We start from the raw sequence: 11,514 nt of genomic DNA on the forward strand, positions 1-11,514 counted from the left end.
CAACGTCTCGACGTAACAAAGCCACAAGACAAGATGGCGCCCTCTTGGAGGGGCGGAAGCGGGGAACAAGTCCACTCTTGCGGCTTGGGCGCGCGCCCGGGCGCGCCCCGGGCTACGCTCGCGTGCGAGGGGGCATCCAATGAACGCTGCAGTTAGTCTCCACCCCCGTGTTCCGCCACTCCCAGCGCACATGCGCTCCAGGCCCTTAGGGCGATACCAGTTGCGCAGGCGCAACAGGCTCCGCCTTCCGCGCAACTGACGCAAGATGAATGTAATCGGTTCCCAATTTATCCCGTGTGACCTTGAGTCTTTCCTGCCTCCGAGGACCGGGGCTGTCTGAGATGCTGCCTTCATAACCGTTTTCCTCTCCTCGACTCTCACTGACCCCAGAGCCGCCGCGGCCGGAACGGAAGGACGGGCTGTTTTCCACCACCATGCTGCGGAGCGCATTATCTGTATGCCTTGACTTAGGGAGCCGCGGTCTGGCAGTCTCTGATCAGGCGGAGCCGGCGGCGCCTCGGCGGAAAAGCGGGCCTCTGGGCCGCAGTGGCCAACCCCCGCCCCTCACCCCACGTGGTTGGAGGTTTCCAGAAGCGCTGCCACCACCGCGCGGTGCCGCGCATCTCCGGGCTGCCCGAGCGCTCGTTTACTGTCTGGCATTCTCTCCGTCTAGCCGCCATGATAAGCGCCAGCCGAGCCGCGGCAGCCCGTCTCGTGGGCGCTGCAGCCTCCCGGGCCCCTGCCGCCGCCCGCCCCCAGGTGAGGAGCTGCCGGACCTCGGATGGGCTGAAGGCCTCGCGCCTCAGAGCGGCAGGCCGGGTCGTTTGGGGTCAGAATCCTCCGGGACAGACTAAGAGGGAAGGGCCATAACGGGCCTCTAGTTAGCGTTGCTGACCCAAGGTCTTGCTCAAGGTTTTGCCTCCATGTCTCGGGCCCTGCTGAGTCACACCCCTCGCAGTCTAGAGTGCCCTCTCAATGAGCAGGTAGTGGTGCTGACTGTCCGTGCCGTGGCTAGTTGAGAAGGTTTGGCTTTGTGAACGAGGGATGCAGTTCTTCGGGAAAGTCGCTATTTTCGGTTATATTTTCACCTAAGGGTCGAAGAACGGTTCCTCTTTTCATTTAAAAAAAAAAAAAAAGCGCTCAAGGGTCTCGTTGACAGTGGTGAAATAAAGCAGGCAAGCTCCTAAATTCTAAGAGCTCCAGTTTTCGTGCTTAGAGAAACATTTTCTCAAAGCCTTCGGTGTAAGACTTGTTTGTTACTTCAAATAAAAAAAGCAGATTAGTCTCTACAAAAACTTGGAGACGAAAGAAGGAAAAAAAGATATGGAGAAAAAAGGCCGTGGAGTGGTTACTCATCACCTAAAGTTAAGGAAAAAAAAAAACCCAGATGTCTTTGGAGAACAGGAATTGTCTCTCTGCCCTCACATGTGGACATTAAGGAAGATTTGGAAGGAGTCTGAAGTTAGGTTGTAACTAAGGACTTTATCCTGGTGGAAGGCCACTACTAAAAAAAATTTTTTTTTGTGACTCCACAAGATCTGTAATCCTGGTTCCCTTAAACCACTTGCATGGAAAGGTCAAGGGAAGTGTCTCCCCGAGGGTTTTCCCCTAGGGGACATGTGGCAACGTCTGTAGATATGTTAGGTTGTCACAACTTACTGGGGTGCAGAGGCCAGGGATGCTGCTAAATATCCTATAATGTACAGAATAACCCCCTACAGCAAAGATTTGGCCCAAAGTTAACAGTGCAAGGTTGAGAGGTCCTGTTGTAATGTAATTCAAGGCAATTTTATACTTATTTTTATCTTACTTGGAGAAGATAACACATTTATTAAATGTTTGCTGTTTAGTATCTTAATTAAATTAAGTAACTAAGCACTTTTTTTATTCCACCATGAATGAAAATATCAAAAAGTTTTCATGTGTTCTTCAGAAGAATAATTGGAACGAGCCCGTTCCTTCCCCTTCCCAGGATATACACTGGTCATTGGTTGAGTAAATTTTTTTTTTTTTTTTTTTAAGGATGGCTGGAATGGCCTCAGTCATGAGGCTTTTAGAATTGTTTCAAGGCGGGATTATGCGTAAGTATAACTTCATTTCCTTTGAGAGAGAATAACATGTCAAACCCCAGAGCAGTGGTTTCTACATTTGTGATGAACTGTTATCTTTAATCACCCACCTTTATTTATTTATAGACTATATAGTGTGCCACTGTCAATTTTCTTGTCAAGTACTATTTGCCAGTCATATTGGTCTATTAAGATAATATTGCTAGCTGGGCTCGGTGGCTCAGCCTGTAATCCCGCACTTTGGGATGCCGAGGTGAGTGAATTGCCTGAACCCGCGGGTTTGAGACCCGCCTGGGCAACTTGACAAGACCTCATCTCTACAATAAAATCAAAAGTTAGCTGGGTGTGGTAGCGCACACCTGTAGTTCCAGCTACTTGGAACAGTGAGGCGGAAGGATCGCCGGAGCCCAGCAGGTCGAGGCTGCGGTGGCCGGGAGCGGCCACTGCACTCCAGTCTGGGCGACAGAGTGAGACTCCAACTCAAAAAAAAAAAAGATAATTTTGTTGGCCGGGCTCAGTGACTCAAACTGTAATCCCAGCACTTTGGGAGGCCAAGGCGAGTGTATTGCCTGAGCCTGTGGGGTCAAAACCAGCCCGGGCAACTTGGCGAGAACTTGTCTCTACAATAAATTTTTTAAATAGCCAGGTATGTTAGTGGACGCCTATAGTTCCAACTACTTGGAAGGCTGAGGCGGATGGATTGCTGGAGTGGCTGTGAGCGTGCGTGCCACTGCACTCCAGCCTGGGCAAAAGAGTGAGACTCCAGCTCAAAAAAAAATGTTGTTTTAAAATGTCTTAACAGATCAGAAGCAATCAAAGGAGCCGTTGTTGGTATTGATTTGGGTACTACCAACTCCTGTGTGGCAGTTATGGAAGGTAAACAAGCAAAGGTGAGCATGATTGGTAGTAGTGCCCTATCCAGAATTCTGTCTCCTTTGCCTTAGATAAGGGTCTTCTGAGGCCTTATTTACATCTAAAAGCTAATTTTGGTTGCTGAAGGCTCTTATGAGGTGAACCTTTGAAGTACCAGTATTCGAATGTATCTAACTTCTTAGGATGTGATTTAAATGTCTCCTCTTGGCATAGAGTTAAACTACTGTAAAAGGAGTTGGAATGGCATGCACTGTTAATTACATCTAAAGTCTTAAATTTTTGGAATTCAGTTGAACCAAGATCAGAAGTGCAAGAACAGACTAAAAGCAAGTGGAAGTCCACATCCTAATGAAGCATGTTTTTTGGAGCAAGCTATTCCTTTGGAAGCTGCCATACTGTACATGAAATCTTTATTTCCACTGGATTCTTATCAAGACTTAGAGTACCTGGGATTCTTGACTCTTGCTTCTTCCATTTGTGGCCTTCCCTCCATGCTTCCTCTTTCCCCCATGCCTTCTTCTGAAACAGCCTGAGCTGTCTAGAGACTTCTTATCCCACTTGTTCGGCACCAAGAGAAGATAATCTTTTCTGTTGGTCCTAATTTGTGCTTGGTATTTTTCCCTGAAATTTGTAGCCACTACAAAAAATCAGAAGTAGATTTAATTCTCCATAAGGAAGGCAAGATTACCTTGTGTCAACACTGAGTATGAAAGACTTCATCTATAGTCTTTGGTTTTTTGGGTTTTTTTAATTGGAAGTAATTTCAAAGTAAAGGACTAAAAATGGCAAGATACCTTAAATATCTGCTGTCTTCAGTAGTAGGTATTTCCTGTGCCAGCATTCTCAGCAGTAAAGCATGCCTGTTAGTACTATTATTAAGCATTTGTTTTATAACTTGGAGCCTTTTCTGTGTCTTAAATGATGTGCTGCAAAGATACCAGTGATAACGAGAACCTTTTTATCTGTCTCATTTTTGGAGTTTTAGGTGCTGGAGAATGCTGAAGGTGCCAGAACCACCCCTTCAGTTGTGGCCTTTACAGCAGATGGTGAGCGACTTGTTGGCATGCCAGCCAAACGGCAGGCTGTCACCAACCCAAACAACACCTTCTATGCTACCAAGCGACTCATTGGCCGGCGATATGATGACCCGGAAGTACAGAAAGACATGTGAGTAACAACAAGCACAGTTATTTCTAGGACCACACGGAGTAATTTTGAAGCATGTTGATTAGGTTTCTGGGAGCACTTTGCTTTAAACACTTTGCATATTGTCCCTGAGGGAGGTCTGTGTCACTGCCAAACGGGTAAGGCCTTTAAAAAAAATAAATAAATAAACACCTGTGGCTCATACCTGTGATTGCAGTACTTTGGGAAGTTGAGGTAGGAGGGTCACTTGAACCCAGGAGTTCTAGACCAGCCTGGGCAATATAGTGAGACCTCATCTCCACAAAAATAAAAAAATTAGCTGGGCATGATGGTGTACACCTGGAATCCCGGCCACTGAAGTTGCTGAGATGGAAGGGTTGCTGAGCCCAGGAGGTCGAGGCTCTGGTGAGCTGTGATCATGCCACTGCACTCCATTCTGGGTGTCAGAACAAGACCCCCAACTCAAAAAAAAAATTTTTGCCTTCACAGTTTAGGTATTTTTGCTATGTAGTGATAACGATACAAGAAGATTTACAAGGCATTCCTGAATCACATGATTTATTGTTGTACACCTAAGGCAGAAATGATATAACTTTCATGATGTGTTGACCAGAAAGAGAGAGAATAAAACTTAGTTTTACTTTTTACCAAATTAAAATACTAGAAGCATAGGAATTTCCTGTTGTGTAAATTAAAAAAAAATAGCTTAATCGAGCTGTAAGTGGAATATGAATTTCACATGAATGGAGTCATGTGTGGACTTCTGTGACTGGTTTCTTTCACTTAGTGTGTTTTTAAGTCCATCCATGTTGTAACATAGATCAGTACTTAATTCCTTCTTGTGACCAAACAATATCTTGCTGTATGAATATATAGCACATTTTGTTTATCTATTTGTTGGGTGATGGATATTTGGCTTATTTCCACTTTTTGGCTATTAAGAATAATATTCCGGCTGGGTTTGGTGGCTCAGCCTGCAATCCCAGTACTTTGGGAGACTGAGATGAATGGATTGCCTGAGCCTGCAGGTTTGAGACCAACCTTGGAAGGCTGAGGCAGAAGAATCACTGGAGTCCAACAGGTCTCCAGCCTGGGTGATGGAGTGAGACTCGAAAAAAAAAATAATATTCCGAGCCGGGCTCGGTGGCTCAGCCTGTAATCCCACGCCTTTGGGAGGCTGAGGGGAGTGGATTGCCTGAGCCTGCGGGTTCGAGACCCGCCTGGGCAGCGAGACCTCATCTCTACAATAAATCAAAAAATCAGCCGGGCGTGGTAGCGCATGCCTGTAATTCCGGCTACTTGGAAGGCTGAGGTGGAAGGATCGCCAGAGCCCAGCAGGTTGAGGCTGCAGTGGCCGGGAGCGGTCACTGCACTCCAGTCTGGGCGACAGAGTGAGACTCCAACTCAAAAAAAAAATAATGATAATAATAATATTCCATCATTATAAACATTTACGTACAAGTTTTTGGACATAAATGTTTCCATTTCTCTTGGGTAGTTAGTATATGTAGAGGTGGGATTGCTGGGTCATATGGTAACTATGTTTTGTTGTCAAATGGAACTGCCACACTATTTTCCAAAGCTGCTTCAAAAATCTTTAATGGGATGTAAAGAATATTCAGGTTTCTGGCCGGGCATGGTAGGTCATACCTATAATCTCAGCATTTTGGGAGGCCGAGATGAGAGGACTGCCTGAGCTCACAGGTTTGAGATCAGCCTGGGCAACTTGGCGAGACCTCATCTGTACAATAAATCAAAACTAGCTGGGCGTGGTGGCATGTGCCTGTAGTTCTAGCTACTTGGGAGGCTGAAGCAGAAGGATCACCTCAACTCAGCAGGTCGAGGCTGCGGTGGCTGTGAGCGTGCCACTGCACTCCATCCTGGATGACAGAGTGAGACTTCAACACAAAGAATATATATATATAATCAAGTTTCAAAGGATTGTGTTTTTACATGCTATTAATAAGACATTGCATTCTAAAGATTTTTGTTAGGTGAATTCCTGAAATTATCATTTGTTGACTCTGAGTCTTTAGAGTGAAAGATGGATATTCATAATATATGGCAGTTTTGTCATAGGTTGCACTGGCCAGTTTTTTCTAATGTAATTTCTGTATTTTTCAGTAAAAATGTTCCCTTTAAAATCGTCCGTGCCTCCAATGGTGACGCCTGGGTTGAGGCCCATGGGAAACTTTATTCTCCAAGTCAGATAGGAGCATTTGTGTTGATGAAGATGAAAGAGACTGCAGGTGAGTGAATTTAGCTCGTATCTGGGAAGTTAAAATAACCGAATTATTCCTCTGAGATCACTGGCTCTATACCACAATGTCCCATAGATGAATCTGTGTTACCTTTTGTATAGAAAATCTAGGAATGGCCGGGCATGGTGGCTCACGCCTATAATCCCAGCACTTTGGGAGGCAGAAGCAAAAGTTTTGCCTGAGCCCAGGAGTTGGAGACCAGCTTGGGCAACTTGGCCTAAAAAAAAAAAAATTAGCTGAGCATGGTGGCATGCACCTGTAGTTCCAGCTACTTGGAAGGCTGATGTGGAAAAATCACCTGAGCCCAGCAGGCTGAGACTGCAGTGGCTGTGGTCGTGCTGTTGCACTCCAGCCTGGGCAGCAGAGTGAGACTGACTCAACAAAGAAAATCTAGGAATGACAGGACTTCATTTTGCTTTATATTTTTCCTGCAGATTGAATGTGTCTTTAAGTTTCACAAATAGTGGCTGACTTCTTTCTTTTTTCCAGTAGGGGAATGTTCTGTATTAGAAGCCACAACACTAACATTAAGCTTTCGACCCTGTTAGGTAAAACTTAGAATTTCCCATTTGAAGAAACTGTTAGCTCTTTTAAGTCACTGTAGCTTACTGAATCCGCACTAAAATGGCAAAAAGTGAGATACTGGGTTTGTAACCAATGTCTTTACTTGGAGTGTTTTACTACAAGGTCTCTACATGGTAGGTCACTTGCCTAAACAGATTGATAAGTGTAGTCTGTGTAATGATCATTCGGGCTGTTGGACTGTATTAATAATTGTTGACTGTTTTATCTGACAGAATCCCATGATACGAATTTCATTATTTTATTCTTTTCCAGAAAATTACTTGGGGCACACAGCAAAAAATGCTGTGATCACAGTCCCAGCTTATTTCAATGACTCACAGAGACAGGTGAGACCGATTAGCATTCTTACAGAAAATAATGGTACCTGGGGTGCAAGGGTACAAAAATGCTTTTTTATTTTCTTTTGTTTTCTCTAGGCCACTAAGGATGCTGGCCAGATATCTGGACTAAATGTGCTTCGAGTGATTAATGAGCCCACAGCTGCTGCCCTGGCCTATGGTCTAGACAAATCAGAAGACAAAGTGTAAGTTTGTGCAGATTTTTCCTAGATGTGTGAAATTAAAGACATGAAGTTATGAGACTTACCCAGTTCCTCTGCTTTCTTAGTGATTAAGCTTTGCTTTTGACTAAAAATGTACTTACCTATTTCAAGTCTGTATGATCTTATGTTTTTTATTCATTTCAAGACCATTCCTCTATTTTCTTTTGGGCCATGATACGTTTTCTTTGCCTTGATAAGCATGTTGGCAAGTTTATAATTACATACTTCAGGAAAATAGTTTAGTCTATCTTCATTTGGTTATTGAAATTTATACCGTTGTGATAGGTTTTATTCCTTGAAGCTCTCTTTCTTTCGTTCTAGCATTGCTGTATATGATTTAGGTGGCGGAACTTTTGATATTTCTATCCTGGAAATTCAGAAAGGAGTATTTGAGGTGAAATCTACGAATGGGGACACTTTCTTAGGGGGTGAAGACTTTGACCAGGCCTTGCTACGACACATTGTGAAGGAGTTCAAGAGAGAGGTTAGTTATCCTTGTGGTCAATATGTAGATATTGGGATAAGGAGAATATCTTTGTTTACATTGCTCTTTGCTTTGTTTAAAATTTTTTGCCCTTAATAGAGCACCAAAATAATTGAATTTCAGGTTCATGGGTAGACTGAACCATTTTGATTATATTATAGATTCAGATTAGGAACAAACAAGAGACTTAGAAGTATATGGCATGCAATATACAATATCGGAAGAGGAATTTTGAGGATTCTTATTTTGAACTAGAATCCTAGGCCTGGAAAGAACTGGACATCAGTTCAGCATCCTTACTCTAGGTACAGAAACTCTCTTTCAGAATAGATTTTTTTTCCCCCTGTAGATCTTTAGGGGTATAAAGGCATGACTTCATGTTGTTCTGCCTTATTACTGCAATTTAAATTTTATTCATCACCTCCCTAATGCTATATTTCTTCATTTTGTAGACAGGGGTTGATTTGACCAAAGACAACATGGCCCTTCAAAGGGTACGGGAAGCTGCTGAGAAGGCCAAGTGTGAACTCTCCTCATCTGTGCAGGTGAGACATGGAAAAATCCCAGTACTGGGTCTTGATGGATATTTCCAGCCTAAGTTTATTGGAATAGCATATTCTAATTGACCTAATGCCAGTTTAGTCTTTTTACAGTTTTCTAGTTGATAAAAACCTTTGCCACAAGTACAGTGATCTTTAGTTTGTTTTTTTGTGGATGAGGTGAAGTGTTTTAATCACTCAAATCAGAGGTTATGTCTACTACCACCAAATAATAAAGATCTAAATGCCAGTGGGTACACTTGTTTGCCTTTAAGTTAAAGGCATTTGTTTATTTTACTTTATGTTATTTATTTTATTATTTTTTTTTGAGTTGGAGTCTCACTCTGTCACCCAGACTGGAGTGCAGTGGCACGCTCCTGGCCACTGCAGCCTCAACCTGCTGAGCTCCGGCAATCCTCCGCCTCAGCCTTCCAAGTAGCTGGACCTACAGGTGCGCACTACTACACCTGGCTAATTTTTTTGACTTATGGTAGAGATGAGGTCTTGCCAAGTTGTCCAGGCGGGTCTTGAACCCGTGGGCTCAGGCAATTCACTCACCTCGGCCTCCCAAAGCGCGGGATTACAGGCTGAGCCACCAAGTCCGGCTATATTATTTTATTTTATTATTTTTTTGAGTTGGAGTCTCACTTTGTCGCCCAGGCTGGAGTGCAGTGGCATGCTCACGACCACTCCACCATCTGCTGGGCTCTGGCAATCCTTCTACCTCAGCCTTCCAAGGAGCTAGAAGTACAGGCGCACGAAACCACGCCCAGCTAATTTTTTATTTTTTTATTTTAGGGATGAGGTCTCGCCAAGTTGCCTGGCCTGATCTCAAACCTGCAGGCTCAGACAGCCCACTTCTCGGCCTCCCAAAGTGCTGGGATTACAGGCTGAGCCACCAAGCCCAGCCAAGGCATTTATTTTAAAAGATAGTCTAAGGCCGGGCACAGTGGCTCACACCTGTTAACGCCAGCACATTGGGAGACTGAGATAGGAGAATCATTTGAAGCCCGGAGTTTGAGACCAGCCTGGGCAATATAGCGAGACCTTGTCTCTACCAAAAAATCAGCCAGGTGTGGTGGGCTGGGTAGGCTGAAGCAAGGAGGATCACTTGAGCCCAGGATTTTGAGGCTGTGTGTACTTGTGTACTCCAGCCTGGGTGACAGAGTGAGACCCTACCTCTCAAAAATAAGTAAATATACACATACATAAATAATAAATAAAAGCTAACGTAGCAGTGTGCAAAACAAGAGTTACTAGTCTGGAGAGACTACCATCTTCATTTAAATGAATAAACCTCTCCTTGTGATTTAATTGTGTGAGCCTCTGTCTCTTAATAATTTGAGTTACCAGTCTAGAAAATGAACTGTGAAACTCGGGTGTGAGGAGAAAGAAGAAAGCAAGAGCCCAGGTGCCTTGCTCTATCACTCAGGCTAGAGTGCAGTGGTATGGCCATAGCTCACTGAAGCTCAAGTGACCTTCCTGCCTTGGCCTCCCAAGTAACTTTGACTACTGTCACATGAATAAGTGCTTAGGAAAACATGTAGTAAATAGCAAATACTCTGTGTAAGTTGCTGTTAATGTAACAAGGCAGTATTACATTTACAATTATAAAAAGGTACTTGAGATAGGTGTTCAGCCTAACAAGGATAACTTCTGAGGGATGAGTTGACCAGGAAAAGATGAAGGGGCAATATATGAAAGGCTCTGAGGTGAAAACCTGAAAAAACACCAGAGTGGCTAAAAGGGCAGAGGTTGGTTGGATGGGGAGAGAGGTTGGCAAGCAGGGAAGATAAGGCTAGAAGCTTTATAGATTTGGGATTTGGTGTCTACCCTAAGATAAGTTGACTACAAACGCCAGAAGAGTTTCAAGTTTGGGGCAGTAACGTGGTCAGATTTTGATTTGTGAAAAGTCCTCTGGGTGGAGTGGGGGATTGTTTGGTAAGGGGTCCTGTGGCAGATGGTAGCCTGAGTAGATGTGAGGAGGCTGTTGTAACTGCATGGTGAGAAGGGACATGGACTAGAGTATGGGAATGAGAGAGAAGTGGTTGGATTTGAGAGAGGAGGTAAGTGAGACAAAACTTTGTGTTGGACTGACTGTAGAGAGTTGAGAGTTGGTATGCTGCAGTTTTTTAGATTGCCATTAGCTTTTGGCATTTAGAGCTGTGCTGCTACAGTAGTCACATGCGAGTATTTGAATTAAAATTAAATAATGTAAAATTACACATTTCTTAATTAAACTTACTTCACGTGCTCTGTAGTCATGTGGCTATTGGAAATTGGATTAAATAGCAAAAAAAAATTTCAGCCAGGTGCTGTGGCTCATGCCTATAATCCCAGCACTTTGGGAGGCAGAGGTGAGAGGATTGCCTGACCCCTCAGTTCAAGACCAGCCTGGGCAACATGGCAAGACCTTGTCTCTACAATAAATCAAAAAATTAGCTGGACATGGTGGTTCATGCCTGTAGTTCCATCTGCTTGGAAGGCTGAGGTGAAAGGATCACATAAGCCCAGCATGTCAAGGCTGAGGTGACTCTCAGTGTGCCACTGCACTCCAGCCTAGGCAACAGAGTGAGACTCCAATCAGAGAAGAAAAAAGAATTTCCAGTGTCACAGAAAGTTCTGGGTAGCATTGGTTTAGGTAATTAATTTCATAGCAGTGTTTCTGCAGGTGGTGTATTATACTTTCTCCTGAAAAAGTTGGTCAAGGACTCATTCTCTTAGTTATATATTATAAGATCCTGTGCGGATTTGGGTTTATTAAATATTAAATGCTAACATGGTTTGACTTATCACCTGCTGTGCATAGATGTGATGGCTGTACAAGTGAGTCCTGTATTTCATTCACTTCAATAAGAGCATTTTCTGTACCTTTCTTACTACTTGTAAATGTCCTTGGAACATTGGTGGCTGGTTATTTTGGTTCAGAGAATGTACGACATTTTCTTCTAGTATGAGATATTTTTTTTTTTTGAGTTGGAGTCTCACTCTGTCGCCCAGACTGGAGTGCAGTGGC

General features: G+C 43.8%; 1 protein-coding gene across 2 annotated transcripts in view; it reads left to right on the top strand.

Moving 5' to 3' along the window:
- Positions 1-267: 267 nt before the first annotated feature.
- Positions 268-11,514, top strand: part of HSPA9 (heat shock protein family A (Hsp70) member 9) — a 19,654-nt gene continuing 8,407 nt past the window's right edge. The window contains exons 1-10 of one of the 2 annotated variants that reach the window (XM_021711548.1): positions 636-714; positions 981-983; positions 2,023-2,081; positions 2,872-2,959; positions 3,928-4,109; positions 6,213-6,337; positions 7,187-7,260; positions 7,351-7,457; positions 7,797-7,959; positions 8,412-8,504. In XM_021711548.1, the coding sequence (XP_021567223.1) occupies positions 679-714; positions 981-983; positions 2,023-2,081; positions 2,872-2,959; positions 3,928-4,109; positions 6,213-6,337; positions 7,187-7,260; positions 7,351-7,457; positions 7,797-7,959; positions 8,412-8,504 (930 nt within the window). In that variant the 5' untranslated portion in view covers positions 636-678. Of the gene's footprint in view, positions 760-980; positions 984-2,022; positions 2,082-2,871; positions 2,960-3,927; positions 4,110-6,212; positions 6,338-7,186; positions 7,261-7,350; positions 7,458-7,796; positions 7,960-8,411; positions 8,505-11,514 lie in introns of both variants that reach the window. The other variant, XM_008056432.2, reaches the window with a different exon arrangement.

The sequence above is a fragment of the Carlito syrichta genome, unplaced genomic scaffold (genome assembly GCF_000164805.1).
Source record: "Carlito syrichta isolate Samal-C Ts95f unplaced genomic scaffold, Tarsius_syrichta-2.0.1 Scaffold302355, whole genome shotgun sequence".
NCBI lineage: Eukaryota > Metazoa > Chordata > Mammalia > Primates > Tarsiidae > Carlito > Carlito syrichta.